The following is a 19,510-nucleotide window of genomic DNA, read 5'->3' as shown; positions in this document are numbered from 1 at the left end:
GGTCAAATATTGCAGAGGTTACAACTAAAAAGGAAAATGGGTGATGAGAGAAGGGAAGACATAATGCCAGTGGAGCTAGCAATCAAACGGGAGCTGTCATATCAGAGGAAGACTGGTATCGATCCATTTCTGGTGAGGATATGTCATATTTTCATCGATGCAGTATGTTGTAATTGATGACAACAATGATGGCCTAATGAGTTCTTAGTATCATGTTTCACTAAATTTGGATATTTTTCTGTGAAATTCTGTGTTTTATTCCATAGTCCTTTCAGTTCATAGAATCTTTTTTATAAGTAGTAGTTGCTTGCAAATTTAATTGTGACCCAATATTGTGTTTCAATCTCATAAAACAAATTCAATTAACAAAGTGTGATGCCTAGTAGACTTTTGTCAAATGGGTGTTGTTAATTGCAGTCTGATGTTTGAGCATTGATGACTAGATTGCATGCAAAACCAAGTGTGTTTTGTTGTCAGACCAATATGTTGACAGCTCCTGTGATTTCTCAAATAGCACTTACTTTTTTTAATAGGTCTCAAATAACACTTACTTACCTTCACAAGTCTCTGATTTGACTTTTCATTCCCTTCCCACGAACTGTTTATGTGATAATAGTGTTTGTCCGACTTTTTGTCTTGGACAAGTTGAAGGCTTGAGGAATGTGTGGCATGCATCTTCATCACAGGTTTTAATCAACTTTTAATGTCAGTGATGCATGACACAAATTTTATAATGATCACTAAAAGAATAAGAGTAGGGTGGATCAGTGTTGTTAAAAGCGCGCTTAAGCGCAAAGCGCAAAGCGCAGAGCCCTTGGGGCTTTTTTCCTCTAAAGCGAAGCTCCCTCTCAAAAGCGCGCTTTTTTGAGCTTTTTTATTAAGCGCAAGGCGCGCTTTTTTGAGCTTTTCGTATATTTTTTTTTTAAAAAGTCCTGATTTGATTCTTAGCCATTAGATCTAAATATTTTTATATAAGCCATTGATCTAATATATAAAAACTAATAGTATGGTGTGCTACCATACACCTAAGCCTATCTCTTTAGATATTTTTTAACTTTTAACCACAACCAATCAAAGTCTCAAACACACAAACAAACACATCAGATTCAGACACTCCCAACCCCACGCTCAAACAAACACAAACAAACAAATCAGACACTCCCAACCCCACTGCCAACCCCACTGCTCCCTCCCAATCACAGTGCTCTCTCGGTATCAAGCTCAAAGATTCAAAGGTACGTCTCTCTCTCTCTCTTTTATATTCTTCCTTTTTAAACCTTTCTTTTTTTTTACTCTTTTTGAAACCCAGACCTCAATCTTCTTCTCTTCCTCTTTCTCTCTTTTTTTTTCCCCTCATTCTGAAACCCACGACACAGTCATAACTCCTCTTTCTTCTTTTGTTTTTTTTTTCTTTTCTTAAACCTGTTCCATTCTCTCTCTGTCCTCATTTTGAAACCCACGACCCAGTCACACAGCTCCTCTGTTTCTTCTTCTTTTTTTTTTCTTAAACTTGTTCCATTTTTTTCCCTCATTAATGAAACCCGAAGCTCCTCTCTTTCTTAGTTGGGTCATTCATGAAAATAAAAATGTATGAATGTATGAAATTATTTATGTGTTAATTGTTTGGTAACTTACTTTAATATATGTCAACATAGCACTTAGACTCATATTGAATTTTTCTTAAATTTATTAAGTGATTAAATTATTAATTAATGTTAGTAATTAGTTATAGGACATTAATGCATTATGGCTACTGGAGATTCAAATTCAAGAAAAGATATTGCATGGAAGTATGCATATCTAGCTAATCAAAACAATAAAAATGATTTAACTTGCAATTTCTGTGGGAAAGTTGCAAAAGGAGGGGCTTATAGACTTAAGCAACACTTGGTTGGAGGTTATAGAGCTATTGTTGGCTGTCAAAAGTGCCCTGAACATGTGAAGGAAGAAGTTAATCAATATATGCTGAGAAAAAAAACAGAAAAAGAGCAAGTAAATTTGATGGCTGAATTTGATGATATGGCTTTTGATGAAGAGGAGGATGAGGTTGCTGAAGTTGATGGTCGTGGAAAACGAGTGCAAAATGTAGGTGGCAGTGGCACTAGTAAAAAGAAGCCAAGGCATGTAGGTCCTATGGATGCATTTGTCTCTCCTCCTAAATCAGCACAAATAGGAAAGAGTGGAAAGGGGGTCCAAACAACAATTAATGATGCTTACAAGAAAGAGTTAAGAGAAAAGGCTTGTGTTGATATAGCAAGGTGGATGTATGAAGCAGCAATTCCATTCAATGCTGTTAATTATGATAGTTTCAATGCTGCAATTCAATCCATTGGACGATATGGAATTGGTATGAAGCCCCCAAGTTACCATGAAGTGAGAGTTCCTTTATTGAAAAAGGAAGTGGTCCACACCAATGATATAATGAAGAGCCATAAAGAAGAATGGGCAAGAACTGGATGTTCTATTATGTCTGATGGATGGAAAGATAAAAGTCATAGATCTTTGATAAATTTTTTGGTAAATTGCTCTAAGGGAAGCATGTTTATCGAGTGTATTGATGCGTCTTCATATATGAAGACCGGAGAAAGGATGTTTCAACTACTTGATAACATGGTGGAGAAAATTGGAGAAGACAAAGTTGTACAAGTTATAACTGATAATGACTCAAGTTATGTGATGGCAGGTAAGAAGTTATATATAGAACTATATATCTTAATCTCATGAAATTAGAAAATAGTATTCATATTTTATTTTTATTTTTTTCTTAATTGTTACTAATTGTCATACTTATATTTTTACATTATTAGGACGATTATTGGAGGCAAAAAGACCTCATTTGTATTGGACCCCATGTGCTGCCCATTGTTTGGATTTGATGTTGGAAGACATTGCAAAGCTTCCTACAATCATGAGAACAATAAAAAGGGCAATTGAGCTTACTGGGTATATATATAATCGTACTGGTCTCATAAACATGATGAGACAGTTTACAGGGCAAAGGAACTTGCTTAGGCCCGCTAAAACTCGATTTGCTACATCCTTTCTCACATTATCAAGTATACATAAGCAAAAGGAAAGCTTGAGAAAGATGTTTACTTAAGAGGATTGGACTCGTAGTAAGTGGGCAAAGGAGCTAACGGGAAAAAGGGTGGCTCAAACAATTCTAATGGCTACATTTTGGAACACTGTTGTCTATAGCCTTAAAGTGTCAGGTCCTATTGTTCGTGTGCTTCGATTGGTTGATGGAGAGAAAAGGCCTACCATGGGATACATTTATGAGGCTATGGATCGAGCTAAAGAAGCAATTGAAAAATCTTTTAATGGAAGGGAAGAAAGATACAAAGAAATCTTTGAAATAATAGATCGAAGGTGGGATTGTCAACTCCACCGGCCTTTGCATGCGGCTGGCTATTTCTTGAATCCATAATTTTTTTATGATAATCGCTCTGAAATTGAGCGAGATGAAGAGGTGATGGCTGGCCTATACAAATGCATACAAAGGTTGGTTCCAAACATTAATCAACAAGATAAGATTCTTGAAGAGTTGACATCATATAAGAGAGAAGAGGGTCTCTTTGGGTTGGAAATGGCTAAGAGGCAAAGAAAGAAAAAGGCACCAGGTATTTGCTTTGTTAGCTTTTGCCTTTTGTTAGTTGTTACTTATTAGTTTGCCCATTTTATTAAATGGAAAAATTATTTAGTTCTTATAAAGTTTGAGTTAAGGGTTAAGATTTAAGAGTTAAGACCATTTTTTATTTTCCTTAACAGCTGATTGGTGGTCTGCTTATGGAGCTTCAACTCCAAGTTTACAGCAATTTGCTGTAAAAGTTCTTAGCCTAACTTGTAGTTCATCAGGGTGCGAGCGGAATTGGAGTATGTTTGAACATGTGAGTGACTAAAAAGTTAGGGACTTAATTGTGAAATTTATTTCATGATTTAATTATCATGATATCATCATCTATGCATATTAATATATGGCTATATGAATTGTGTAGGTGCATAGCAAGAAAAGAAATAGGTTAGCACAATCCCGGATGAATGATTTGGTATATATCAAGTACAATAGAGCCTTGAAGCGAAGATATAATTTGCGTGACACAATTGATCCAATCTCCTTGAAAGATGTAGATGATAGCAATGAGTGGTTGATTGGAAGAGTAGAAGAGGATGAAGTAGAAGAATTTGCTGAAGATGATCTTGTGTTTAATGATGATATTTTGACATGGGGCAATGTTGCTAGAGCTTTTGGAGTTGAAGAAGAAAGATTCAACTTCAGATCAAGAATGGGACCATTAGGACAAGCTACAGGTTCAAGTTCTAGTTCACATCATGCTCCTCATGATGGAGATGAAGAGGATGAGGAAAATGATGAGGGCTACAAATCTTGTGATGAAAATGATGATGGTCCCTTGCTTGATGAGGATGATGATGATTATGTAGATTAGGATTTCATTGCATATTTGCATTGATTTTGTTAGGCAAAGATATTTTGTTAGGCAAAGATAACATTACTTAACATTCTAGTACTTTTTAGCCTTTGCCTTTTTGGTTCTATACTTCTATTTTGATTCAACCATGTTTTGTAATTATGACCATCAAAAATCATGGTTGCATATATTTTGTAAAGCACAATAGAATTATGTAAATGTCATATAAATTATATAAAATGTTTTATTGTAATTTATATGATTAATTGATCACTTGATTGTTGTATTGATCATTAATAATTTTTTTTTTAATTTATTAAATTTTTTTTTTAAATGTGCGCTTCACATCGATCAGGCGCGCGCTTGCGCTTTGCGCTTTGCGCCTAGGCTCTAGGAGGCCTTTGCGCTTAAGTGCGCTCAGCGCTTTTAACAACATTGGGGTGGATAAGGTGGAGAAGTGTATTGGGAGTACTATATGACTTTAGAATACCTATTAAGTTAAAGGTAAAATTCTGTAGATTACTATAAGACCTGTTATGCTTTATGGTATAGAATTTTGGTTGTTGAAGAAGCAACTTGTTCATAAAATTAATGAAGCCAAAATGAGATTGTAAAGTTGGATAAATGGAAATACTAGGAAAAGGAATTAAGTAATTTTTTTCAAAAGTTGAGGGGGATCCTATAAAAAAAAAAAAAAAAAAAAAAGGGAGGAAAAGTCCTTTGAGATGATTTGATCATAAGCATCAGAGTCCATTTAATACGCTAGTGAGAAAGAGTTATTTTACTCGAGTAGGAGTGAATAGAGGTAAAGGGAGACTTAAAATAACATGAATAGAAGTAATGAAGAAGGATATCTTAATTAGAGAGGTGACATAGAGAATGCTTCTAAGTAGAATAGAGTGGTGGAAAAGAATACATGTAGTTGAACTAGTTGCTGAGAATCCATGGCCAAGCCAACCCCAATTTAATTGGGTTCAAGGATTAGGTGAGTTGAGTAATAAATATATGTTGGGCAGGGTTTCTCATCAATATCCAACATTCTCTCATTCTCCCTTTTATATTTTACATCTAACACTTAATCCCATGGTGACTTTTTAATGAAAAACTTTCTGGACATGACAAATGAAGTTGAAGTGCAGACACACAAATTTTAATAAATGCTGTTCTTTTCTCTTGGTTGACATATACGAGGAAAGTTATTTTTGTTAGGAGGATTCCCAGGGTCAGTGATAGTGATAACCAGCCAGATGGTTGATGGAAAAGCATCAAAGCTTCGTAGCCAAGTGGAGAGAGTCTTGGTACTTCTTCTGGTTTGGTTAGTATTGAGAAGGGAGGTTATATGTGTTATAGACTGGAAAGGGGTGAGTATACTGGTAACCAGCCAGAGGCTGAGGTAAGAGAATCGCTTATTTCTTGTTAGGCAGGTAACACAATATAACTGATTATTTATTGTAACTAGAGAAGTATCCAAGTGATTAATAATTAGCTTGAATTGCTTCATTTATATTACTCACCATCTGACCCCTTGTGGTTTTTGCATCTTGATTTTATTGATTGAATATAGTTAATGGTAGTTACATTCACCCTTTAAACTTATCATTCTTGTGATACAACAACAAAGCTTTTATCATTTGGGGCTATGATTATAAATGTCTAAGCTAGGATTATAATAGTCCTTTTGAGGTGGGCTTGGGATTCATACCATTAAAGCCTTTCAGCCCTTCATACTCAATTGATTAATTAGCAAAAAAAAAAAGTAATAAAAAAGGGTTTTTTCCCCCTCCTGTCCCCCTCTTGTGTGAACTTTAGTCTCATTTTGTTAAGAAGTGAGAAGGATGTTGGCTTCATAAATGCCTACACTACCTTGATGGTTAGAGTATTCCTTTTGAGTTGGGTTTGGGATGCACACACCCATATGGAAAATAGTCTCTGAGCATTTCAGTGTTTTTTTTTTTTTTTTTTTTTTTTTTTTTTTTTTTTTTTTTTTTATTTTATTTTAAATGTGGTTATTGCCATAGCCATTGGAATGCAGCACCCATTCTTTTTTGTATTCAGAATCTTGTATATATTGATGGACCAACTGCTGGTGCTTCATTCACTGGCGCTGTTCTTTATTAGTATCAGCTGACCTATAATATTTCCTCAAACCAGGTACAGGCTTCAAGTTCAAGTTTGAGTCCAAGTCCAAGAATTAATAGAAGTCCAAGTCCTGGACTATCAGGATTGAAGCAGCTTGAACCAACTAGCAGCAAAGAATTCCTACCACATCAACAGCCACGGCCAATTCCAAGTCTATCAGGATTTAAACGGCTGGCACCAACTTTCAGCAAACAATGCCTGCCACATCAACAGCAGCACCCATTTACATTAGTCATCCACTTGAAAATCCGACGGATCCCTTTTTTTGCAAGGTCTGCCAAGTGCCCTGCTCAAGTGCTGTCACTTATAAATCGCACATAAGAGGTTACAAGCATAGGGCTGTAGTAGGAGAATTGAAATTTGGCAGGAAGGATGGTGCTGAGGTAGCTGAGGTAAGGAGCGAGCGAAAGAAGTGTGAATTTTGTAACGTTTGGTGCATCTCCAGCAACACTTAGAAGGTAAACAGCACATGTCTAAGCTACAAAAGTTGGAGCTTGCAAGGGAAGGTGGAGGGCAAATTGTAAAGCAGAGAAAGTGGAGCAAGGTGTGTAATATTTGGTGCATAGATGAGTCTTCATTTAAGATGCATCTCAAAGGCCAAAAGCATCTCTCAATACTCCATGGTTTTCCTGGGAATAGAGGGCCATAGAGGAAGAGGCCAGGAAGGCTGAGGTGGCAAAGCTTGACTGGCAAGAACAAAAAACTACTATATATTTTTGCACCACATAAACACAGCTAGTGCATGACTTTTCTAGTGGAGTTGCGAATCATTCAAAAAATTGTAAATTTTTATGGGTTCATGGTCGTTTGGTAGACTGCAATGAAGTTCAATGGCCTTTTGGAGGCAATGCTTTCTTTAAAGGAAGCCACACCACAAGTTTTGGCAATTTGATTTTGGTAGGAAGTAAGCATAAGCACATACTTCATATTTTTTTTTTTTTTTTTTGACTGAAAGGGTAGAAACACATACTTCATATTAGAGTACCTGCAGGCCAAGAATGTCACATGCATTTTTGCAAAAAAAAAAAAAAAAAAAACTCATGGGTATGGATTCTCTCACATCCTCTTTTTTATGAGAATCTTCTCTCACATCCACTTTAAGTGTTTAAAATGTGAATATTTGTGCATCAATTATGGATATTGTGTAAAACAGTAGATGTATAATGAGTGTGAAACAATATTTTTCCATGTGCGATAGTGCCACTCACAATGAAAACCTAATGTGCAGCAAGCCTACAACGATAATAAGGAATCCAATATGAATTTTCAACTACTAAAAAGTGAAAATACCTCCACCATTCAAGTGCTAAAGAACACTTCCACATGGGATGTTGTGTAGCACCCTTGCTGAAAAGTAATCTTGTGTATAAAAATTACTGAAGCTCCCATTTACATTTAGCCTTTTATTTGTTTTTTTTTTTTTTTGAAAAAAAAAATTAGCCATTTTTTAGGCTGTGTTAGGCATGGCTTAAAAAGCTAACTTATTTTACTATTTAGTTTATATTTGCTATTATTTATAGGTCTCACTCTATTTTTTGATACTATTCATAGATTTTAATGTACTATTTCAATTAACTTTTATTTTTGTTTATAGTATCTTTTAACAAAAAAGATTTCAATTTTAACCAAATAAATTGTATCAAACGGACAGTAAGGGGCAAAGAAATCTTTCCCTTATCACAGAAATCAATTGTAATCCATCAAATAAACGAGAAATACATATCAAATATCTTCTAGATTTGCAATCCATGATCCGGATCAAAAGTACAGATTCAGCAAAAAGAAAGATCAAAAGTATGAAATATTTTTAACCAAAAAAAAAAAAAAAAAAGATCAAAAAGTACAGAATCATTTATATGGCTCCTTTCTCTAGAGTCAGTTCCTCCCTCTCCTCATATCTAGACACCTGTACATGCACAAAGAAAATTAAGCCCTATCCATTGTGCTTATTAATGTAATGCGATGGTTCAATTAAAAAAAATTACAATTATACAATTTAAATTATATACTTTATTTTAGGAGATATTCAATTCTATATGATATTAGTTTACACATTTTTTAAACTATATATTTCTAAAGTATATAATGGTTTCTCATTTTATATATATATATATATATATAATTTAGAATTTGATTGAATTTAGACTTTTCGGTTTTTGCATCCAATAATTCACTTTCCATAAAAATTAAAAAATTATATAGACATGTGACACAAATTTGAACTCCAATTGAAATCTAATTAGATTTGGACTCTTCAATTTTTATATCCAATAATTCACTTGGCACAAAAAAAAAAAAAAAAAAAAAAAAAAAAGAAGATGGGACTCGCGATGCAAAATTGAGACTCTGATAAAAATCTAATTGGATGGCTTTTCATATATATATATATATATATATATATATGAGGTTGAGTTCAAGTTACATCAAGTGTAACTTTTAGTAATGTTATATCACTCAATATAGGATCGGATTCAAGTTATACTAGAAGTAACTTTAAGCAATGTTACACCATTCAATATTTTTTAATTGAATGCGAATTTTAACAAATCAATAATTAGATTAATATCTTCGTGCATTTTTCATACTTGCAAAATTTTAAAATGATTAAATATCAATAGTCATGTCATCAATCAATTGTTTAAATTTAAATTTTTGTAGTTTAAAATAATGTAGGGAAGATGAGTTTATGGATTGAATGGTAAATAATAACTAATTGGCATGAATATTGGTATGCATTTTCAAAACATATAGAACATGTAATCCAACGGTAAAATTTTCAAAATATAAATTCAATAACAAGTTATTGAATTCATATTTTAATATATATATATACACACACACACACACATTACTTGCCTTATCACACACGCTTGCAAAGAGGCTCTTTTTTTATTTATTATTTATTTTGGGTTTAGTGTCATAATATTTAAAAGTGAGATAAAGACACTGTCCTAATTTTTAGGATTTTTCTCTACTTGAGAGTTAATAAAAGTTTGAAATTTTGAATTTAAAATAAAAAGTGGTAATTCAAATTAGAGAAGAGAAAGAAAGAAAAAAAAAAAAAAAAAGCCTAAAACTTAGGAACTTTTTTAAAAATAGTAAATTACTCTTTTAACCTGTTTGCGTTTTTAAATTTAAAATTGTTTAACTAAAAATAGGGGTATTATAAAGTTTTTAAGAATTTGTATAAGAATATTTTAGTATGCAAAATAATGAAACCCAAACAGAGAATCCTGTTATTATTAGTATAGATAATTGTGAGTATTTATTTAATAATGTTTAAAAGTAAGATAGAATAGTGTCATAATGTTTAGGATCTTTCTCTACATGAGAGTTGATAAAAGTTTGAAATTTTGAATTTAAAATAAAAATTGGTAATTCAGATTGGAGAAGAGAAAAGAAAAAGCTTAAAACTTAGGAATTTTTTAAAAAATAGTAAATTACTCTTTTAACTAATTTGTGTTTTTAAATTTAAAATCATTTAACTAAAAAATAGGGATATTTTAGAGAGTTTAAGAATTTGTTTGAGGATATTTTAGTATGCAAAATGATAAAACCCAAACAGGAAATCCTATTATTAAGATTAAATATTATTGATTTTTAATTTTTTATACCTTTTACCGGTATTCATTATTCAATATTGCAGCAATGCCTACTTGAAATGTGGTTTTTTGGGATTGAACCGATTGGTTAAGCTTGATAAGAACAAGTGTATTTCATCTAGGGATGCAACAAAATGCTACAACATTGTTTGTAACTGAGATTTTATACTTGTATTGGGTTTTGTCATGGACTGTCAAAAGGAAAGTTTTGGGTTTTGTCATGGACTGCCAAAAGGAAAGTTTGTGAGGTTCAATAAGTTAAGTGTTAGCAAACCATGATAGATTGTAAGTTTTGATAAATTGTCATATACATTTTCAATTCCAAAATAAAGATCCAAAATCAGCTCAAGGAAAAGGAAGTAGTTTCTGCATTCCTAACATACCTCTCAATCAATCGTGGAAACTTATTATAAAAAGGCCTATTAATTAAGTTGGCTTGTGATGTATTTTATGTGCCTTACTTGCTAGACTATGTAAAGGCTCGCTAAGGTTCACTAAGATAGAGAGAGGGATAGCACTTGGTCATAGATCAAAAGTCCAAAACCCTAATTCTATATTGTTCACCATCATATTGGATTCAAGAAGTAGATATGAAAATGATATTCTTGGAGTTGATGATCAAGGTTGAAGCTACAAAGCTATCCCAGTGTTACTGCCATGTAGTTCAAATCTTCAAGAGTTTCTTAGAGTTGACTAGAGGTTCCAGTCATGAAGCGCAAGTGAGTCATATGCGGAACATGCAGATAATTAAAATGTGTTGGATATTGATAACGCCTTAATATATATATATATATATATATATGTTTGTTATATATTTATGTGGACGTTATCTCCTTATTACTATGATTAATTTGTGTAATTAAGCTATGATTTGCATTAGTCCCTATAATTTATCTTTACATAATTTCTTAAATAAGATGTCATTCATTGTGTGTAATTTTCTACTTTCAGAAAATGATGTGAAAAAATGAGCATATAAGAGTTTGTGAGAGAATGGAGGCCGGGAAGTAAAGAGGAGCTAAAGGACCATGATTAAATGTCTAAGAAGGTGCAGCTGGAGTGCTTGGGGCGTTTACCATGTTTGGAAGTTTCAAATAAGGAAAGAAATCAAAGAAGCATAATCTGAAAATGAAAAATCAGATTTGAGCACTGATCAGTATTTTGAGCATATCTCTCTCCTCAAAAATTAAATTGACTCAATGCTAGATGGACTAGAACCTTGACTTAAATATCTACAACTTTCCAGTTTTAAGTTTTTCAAAATTCACAATTTTTGAAAGCCAAAATTAACTCACAAGTTGCTGCTGAAAATCTGGACAAAAATTAAATAGTAAAAGTTTTATTTTCTTTGTACACTTTTGACGTTAGGGTTTTTGAAGGGAGGCTGTGGAGAATGAATTTTGCAGAGAAAAACTTGTATTTTCTTTTCTTTAATGGCAGACTAAACTCTTAGTTAGGACTAGAGGTTATGTTTCTTCTATACGGTATTAATATTCAATGTAATTCTCTCTAAAATTTTAGACAACAACATATTTGATTATTCAATTAGATTTCTTTTGATGTATTAGTTTTTCCACGCTTTCAATAAGTTCAATCATGTTTTTCTTATTGTTTAGATGAATTTCTAATAGTTTCAAATACATATCAAGTTTTAAAGTGAATGGGTTTTTCTGAAAACTATTCTAACTACATTATTAATCTAAGTTATCATGCATTCTTGAATTGTCTCAGTTCAACCGAATCATAGGTTTTTCATTGTCTAAGAACAATCAATTATGAAATATATATATTTTCTTAGATCACAAAGAATTTCATATCGATATAGGGAAATACCCCGATGCCCTATTATTTAAAGTATCTATTTACCAATCAAAAAAGAAAAGTATCTATTTAAACCAATCGTTATTTAATTGTTAACAATCACCAAGAAAAAATTATTTTTCATCTTCACCAAAAGTGTTGTTTAATTACATTGTCTTTAAATTTACCCCGCTCCTTGTGGTTTGATCTTGGTACTCCGAGAATTATATTGCTACGATCTCCTACACTTGGGAGTAAGTAAGTAGATATATTTCAACAATTTACTTTTGTGATTAAGCAAATATGAACAACATACAAATTTAATTATAAGCAATAATACAAATAGATGTGATAAGCATAAACAATAAATAGATATTGTATATATAAGAAGAAATCTATAAAATCATTATAAACTCACAAACCAAATGTGTGAAGGATGAATGATACAGATCAAGTCTAGCGTCCACAATTTCCTTAAACATATTTCGCCCCTTACATAATCTGTGGTACGTAGAGACTCACAGACGTCTGTCTCTCAAGATAAAATGATTTACAGTATGGAAAAGTAACACTACAAGGTCCGTGTTCTGCGAACTAAATTGTCTCTTTCTCTCTCTTTGACTATATGTATATCTATTCATTTTTGCAAAGTCACGTCTTTTTCCAATATTTATTTTTTATTACATTACAATATTTATACCAGAAGATTTAATCAATGAATTAGAATAAATCAATCGATCCATTTTTTTTTTTTTTACTATGTTTCTAATGGATACATTTCTTTTAGATCATGATTACATTTTCTTTTTTAAAGCATGATTCCATATTCATAAAATTTATAAGATTTATTTCCAATTTTAGATCTTTCAATAATAACTCCTTACTCCCATGGATCTATTTCAAATTCATGAATCATCCCAGGAATTTTTCTATTTGATTGTATAGTTTATACCCACTATGTAATGCACACAACACAAAACAGATAGTTATTCTATTTTCATCATAGAATGATTATTCGAGTCTTTTTAACCTTTGGGTCATATCAATTAAAGCTTCTATAATTAGCCTAATCGATAAGATAAATTCTTTGATTCTTCAACTTCGATGAAATCAGAATAGTTCCTTTCATTCTTAGACAAATACATTTAAATCAAATCTAATCGGATTCAAATATTTTCTTCTATTGATTCCTTTAAAAAAAAACAAATAATTTGAATAGTTTGAATAGAAGGTCATATCTTTTTTTTTTTAATGAATGGCTATGAATATATATGTTAATGAACACACACACTGTTCAAAAATAACTACTTTATACAGACTTATTAACTCAAAAAATAAAATAATAAATATTATTTTTATTTGAACAAAAGGGCCCAATCTACACATGCCTAAAGCCCAACCCAATGTCAAACCAATGAGAACATAAACTCATATACTCTATCATTTCCTATGTTGGATTCAAGGATTTTCACTACTTTAATATCATGTTCAAGTGGACACATTAGAAGTCAATTTCTTATTCACTCCATAATATTTTTTCTAACAAAATGTTCAAAGGTTTTGAATTAGAAAGTTTCTATAATAAGTTCATCTATGGGGTGGAATTTAGGTAAAGGTTTTTACTCTAAATTGTAAACTTCTATTGATTATAGTGGATTGTTTGTTGGGGAAGGTTTTCCTTGTAATGGATATCTCTTTTCCTCGTGTTTTTCACTTCATCACTATATCCTGTGTTATGTGCTTTGTTGTATGTTGCTTTTATATATGGTGACTTGCATGCTTGTGGTAATTAACCTATGATTTATTGAATACATAATTGCTTAATTGACTAATCTCAAATAATCCATTGCGTGTATATAACATACAACTGAAGTCTAATCAAACCTTTCATCCTCAAATTTCACTAAAAAATTTAACTTTTTGTTCCTTTCATTGATCTCCTCAGACATTTAAGCACCAAGAAGGAAGAGTAAAAGTTATCCTCTAAAATTTGTTATGTTATGTGTACGTATATGTGCGTAAGAGAGAGAGAGAAATATCATACACGTTTTCTCAGAAAAATATATGAAGCATATATGCCTACTGTTTGTTAAACGTGACAATACACGCTGTGTGTGTCAAGGACATGAGTGCTGTTATATATATGTTTCCTAGCTTGTAGATTTGATCACACTACATATTGTTGCAGATAATCCACGTTGGAATCGCAAAATTTGGCCATACATTCAGTCATGCTTATCGGATTGTGTATGTTTGTCCATTTTTATATCAAATCTATAAGCAAATAAAAGGAAATCTTGCATGGTTCTAAATCAACTCTATCATACTTTTCTAGATTTTATCATTCTTCAAATTGGATGAAGACGAATCCAAATTGCTGAGGATGAAAAATCTAGATTCCTCATTCCAGTAAAGGATTGTGGCCTAGCTAGTAGCTACTACCTATATTCCAACAAAAGAATTTGCGAGTGGGGTTAACCAGTGTTTAGTGATTTCATGTCACAAAATGGAAAGATAAAAGACATCTTTTGCATACCTCACATGATCAATTTCTTGTTCTGATCAGGAAACACTCAAGTGCTTCTCCACTATACCCAACAATGCATTTTAGTTAGGAGATAGAATCATAGAACTTTAAGAAAAAAAAATGGCCAAGAAAATGAAAGAGCCAATCAAAATCTCTCTCTCTCTCTCTCTTTTTCTTCTATAAATTTGAAGTGACTTGGAAATGCATGAGCTCAGATGAAGCATAGAGAAGAGAATCTATAGGAGAGATGGAGAACACTTACGGCTGTTCATCAAAGACAACAAAGGATGTTTCTCTTCAAGAAATTAGAGATAGGCTTGCTGAGTTTGCTGAAGTAAGAGGATGGGTTCAATATCACAGTCCTAGAAATCTCCTTCTAGCACTAGTAAGCCCTTATTTCACACAAACTATTATCACGATTTCAATTACTTTTTCAGATGTGTGTATAAAACTATGTAAAACAGTTTGTATGCAACAAGTTTAATCCTATTATCATAGTCATTTCACACCTTCAGTGTGTGACGATTTCAAACAATTTTTACCCTTTTTTCTTGCTTTCATTTTGATGAAATATTTGGATTGGTTTGTGCAGGTGGGAGAGGTGGGAGAGCTATCTGAGATATTCCAATGGAAGGGAGAAGTTGCAAGAGGACTACCCAACTGGAGTTCTGATGATAAGGAGCATCTAGAAGAGGAACTCTCGGATGTTTTGCTCTATCTAGTACAACTTGCTGATATCTGTGGGCTTGATCTTGGACAAGCGGCTCTGACAAAAATTGTCAAGAATGCTAAGAAGTACCCTGTTATGAATCAGACTTCTACCTAGCTACAACTAGAAGCACCCCCATCAACCAGCTTTACTATGTATTTTCAATTGTTGAGCTGATCGAGCTTATCATCAACAATAAATCTAGCTTCCAAAAAAAACAGTGCGTCTTTCTATCTCTCTCTCTCTCGTTAATGTTGGAGAGTAGGTCTAGTTTGTTACTAAAAACCATACATGCGACTCTTATCTTTGTTTCATGTATGGAGAGCATGTTGCTGTGTTGTTGTAATTTTTTTTCTTTTCTTTTTCTGGCTGAATGTATGGAGAGCATGTTATAAGCGTAAAGAGTTCGAAGCTAGTGTGCGTTTGGATATGTAACTTTTTTGTTAAGAAATTATTTTCTTATTTGCTAAAAATCAGTTAAAATATAAATGTATCTAGAATAAAAAATAGGCTTGAAAAAGTTCTACATAAATAAATCAACTAAAATGAAAGGAATGCCTTAACCCCATAGTTGATTTTATAGCGAAATTAAGTAACTTTCTAAATTAACCAACTGTGTAATATTAATTAGCATGTGTTAATTAATAATAAGGATTAGCAATCACAAGTAATACTATAATTACAAACTATTTTACAATATTTTTACAAATTGTTGATGTGACCAATTTCTCATTGGTTTTTATCTAGACCTACCATTAACATTATTTTTTTCATTTACCAATAACCACTTACCACATTAGCTACTTGTAAAAATTTTTGTAAAAAAATTTGTATTTCTAACATTACTCTAACGATCACATATGTAATCACCGCACACCCTTGGTGTGATGGTCACTCCACAAGTATAAGTGCTTGTGTGGTGTGGGGTGTGGGGTGTGGGGTGTGAGATGTTGGGGGCAAGGGCCGAGGTTCAAGTTTCCAAGAGGGAGCTTCACACACATATACACTTAGATTAGGCTAAAGTAGAAATTCTATCTTGTATCCAAAAAAACGATCACATATATAAAGCAATAATAATAAAGTAACATAAATGAATATATATATATATATATATATACATGGAGCAAAAGTTGAAAGGATAAATCAATACAAGGGTAACATATTTTATCAAGACAATCCACTAGAATTAGAGAAGTTTTATAATATAATAAAATATATAACCTTTATACCTAACTTCTAGAATGTCAAAATGTCTAAACTCTTTAAGAGCATCTTCAGCAAATTTTTGTATTGTTTGGAAAATAAACAGTGACTTTTACCTTTTAACTATCCACTTTTTCAAATACACTTTCCAACAAATTCTCTATCTCATTTAAATATTATTTCTTCATTCATTATTTATTCTTTTTTTAACAACTACACATCTTCCAACATTTTTTTATTCAATACCTGATTATTATAATAAAAAATAAATAAATAAATAAAATTATTTAAAAAAAAAAAACATTTGAAGAATGAACAGTAGCCCATCAAACTTGATGAGCTACTTTTCATGAGCCAAAAAAATTTCCGGGTATAGAGAGTCCATTGGAGACTATTTATATGGTGTCACTCTCTATTATAGAGATTTTTATGCATTTAGCTACACCATTGGAGATGCTCTAATAGATGGATGTCTTCGCGAATGACACACTCCTGTTCATGACTAAAACTGCTTATTGACTCCAAGAATCTCTTAAAGATTTGCTATACCACAGTGACACAATGAATCTATGGAGTCAACTTCTTAACCAATCAATATGCATTAGGAGCAGTGACAGCTCCACATGCAAGCCAAGGTGGTCACAGGACCACCCTATTTTCAAAAAAAATGTATATATACACCAACCCAAAAAATTATATGCTAAACTAACCTATTATGAGCACCCTAATAAAAATGTTGAACACCCTAATTTGAGAATTAAAAAATTTTGGATTTAACAAAAATAAAAGTAATGTTACATTCACAACATTTTTACAATAATCTCACAACAAATCTAACGTGGTAAGCTGTTACTGAATTTGAGCCCAATATTAATATTATGTTTTTACCCATCAATAATATATTTTTGCATAAGATTTATTGTAAAAATGCTGTGGACATAGCATTACTCCAAAATTAATTATGTCTCCAAACATAATCCTTAATCCCTTTAAAAAATGCTTAAATAACAGTAATGAATATTAGCCCAAATAACAACAAACATAGACCAAACAAAACAAGACCAAACAACAAGTGAACAAATTATTCAACAACAAGCCTATTATAAAACAAAAAGATAAAAATTGCCAATCATTCAAATTTGTAGCTCATTCAACCTATTCAATAAAAATAATCTCTAATTTCATTTTTCCTTAAAACGTGGTACCAAGAAAAATATTTTGCTTATAAGTTTTTCTTGATAGTGACGACAGTTATACTTTTTTTTAGTTTTGTAGACGCAACAATTTTGCTCTCCTTAGTTACTCGACTTGCAGTTGAAGCAAATATTCGAATTATCGTCTTTTTATTAGATTTTGTATAATTTAAATTTCTTAGTAACCACCCTAAAAAAATTTCCTAAAACCACCACTATCTAGGAATATAACTTTCAAACTCATGAGTACACAATATGGGGCTTGGCTTTTCTCTTTGCATAGCCCAAGGTTTCTGCCTCTTAAAGCCTCCCAAAAATTGTGTTTATAAGGACCATATCCTAGACTTAGGTAGGGTTTAAAATAAAACACCAAAACCTAATTGGAAAAAGTTTCACATAAAACAGGTTTCCCGAGTCTTGATCAATCGTGAGTCAATGAGAGTCAATCAAAATTTAGTGCATCTTAGAGTCAACATTCTTGTGTCAACATCAATTGGCCATAACTCACTCGTTTCAAATGCAAATTGGGTCCTATTTGTGTCCAAATTGAAGCTCTTGATATATACGTTCCAATTAAATAAGTTTCACTCAGACGTTCACTTCAATACAAAATATATGGGCCAAAAACTTGAGCTTCTAATCTTAAGTGTATCGAAATTTTGTTGTCTTTGGGCAATTTCTAGCTTGAACTCAACTTACTCTTATAATGAATAAATTACACCAACAAACTTAAAATGTACTTAAAGAAAACGGTTGGAATGATAGCCAACACAAACAAAAAACAAAAAAAAAAAAACAAAAAAAAAAACTAAAAGAAAAGGCTATTGTCAAACAAACACTTTTAAGTATTCCTCCTTCCTTTTGTCACTAAAAGCTTCTTCACAAATTGTCTAGCTGGAGTACTGTGATGCTTAATGTTTTATCATATATCCCTCCAACACTCCAATAACGTATTGACTTGCATTTCAGCATAAAACTTGGCCATTAGTGTCGGCCAAGCAAATCCAAGGATTCTCAAAAGCTTCAACCTTTAAACAAGCTAGGGGGCATTATAAATTATGTATATATGAAAAATATAATTTTAAAATTTTAAATATATAATTAATATATTGTTTTATATAAATGAAAGAAGAAGAAGAAGAAAAATGTATACTCTATTTCATAGAACACATGTAACATATTACATTAAGTTTAAATTATTATTCATTCTAAATAAATAAATTATTTTAGGAAAAAGTTTGGCTACAAAAGGCTATAATTACCTAATATTTTTTTATTGGATGTAAATTTTGACAAATCCAATATTGGATTACATTTTCTTCTTGTATCCTCCATTTTATCAAAATTTCCAAAATATCAAATATCAATAGTTATGTTATCAATCAATTGTTTAAATTACAACTTTTTGTAGTCTAAAATTATGCATAAAAAATAAGTTTATATAAACATTATATAGTACATAACATCCGATTGGCATAAAATTTGACATGTATGTTAAAAGTGTAAAAAACATGTAATCTAATAGTTAGATTTTCAAAATATTTAGCACTCTTAATTTTCTTTTAAGTTGTAGTCTTAGAATACAACCAAGTTTGCAGCCAAACTTTGTCCATTATTATTTAAGTTTAGAATTGGAGCATTCTTTTTTCCTTTCCAAATATAAGTATAATGCCTATATTATTGAAACTTGAATTTTAAGGTAATCTTTTGAATATTTATCATTTTTATTACTCTTTTGGGGCAATGCCTATTTTGTTTGTATATTTTAACCAAAAACTAAAGATTTTTCTCCAAATGGTTTCGTACTTTTTAATTAGTCCAAAATGGACTAAAGTGGACCAAATGGACTGAACTGGATTGAATGGACCGAAATGAAACAAATTGGACCAAAGTGGAGCGAAATTGACCGA

At 31.8% G+C, this 19,510-nt stretch overlaps 1 protein-coding gene and 1 pseudogene across 1 annotated transcript; both read left to right on the top strand.

The window, feature by feature from the left end:
* The first annotated feature begins 1,808 nt into the window (after window positions 1-1,808).
* LOC126703169 (uncharacterized) lies at window positions 1,809-4,642 on the top strand (annotated as a pseudogene).
* A 10,040-nt stretch (window positions 4,643-14,682) lies between these two features.
* Window positions 14,683-15,619, top strand: LOC126703345 (uncharacterized). The gene is made up of 2 exons (XM_050402310.1): window positions 14,683-14,880; window positions 15,088-15,619. The coding sequence occupies exons 1-2, from the start codon at window positions 14,743-14,745 to the stop codon at window positions 15,319-15,321; spliced, it is 372 nt and encodes a 123-aa protein (XP_050258267.1). The 5' UTR covers window positions 14,683-14,742; the 3' UTR covers window positions 15,322-15,619.
* Window positions 15,620-19,510: the final 3,891 nt, after the last annotated feature.

Source organism: Quercus robur, chromosome 10 (assembly GCF_932294415.1).
Source record: "Quercus robur chromosome 10, dhQueRobu3.1, whole genome shotgun sequence".
NCBI lineage: Eukaryota > Viridiplantae > Streptophyta > Magnoliopsida > Fagales > Fagaceae > Quercus > Quercus robur.
This window is presented reverse-complemented; position numbering and strand designations above follow the sequence as displayed.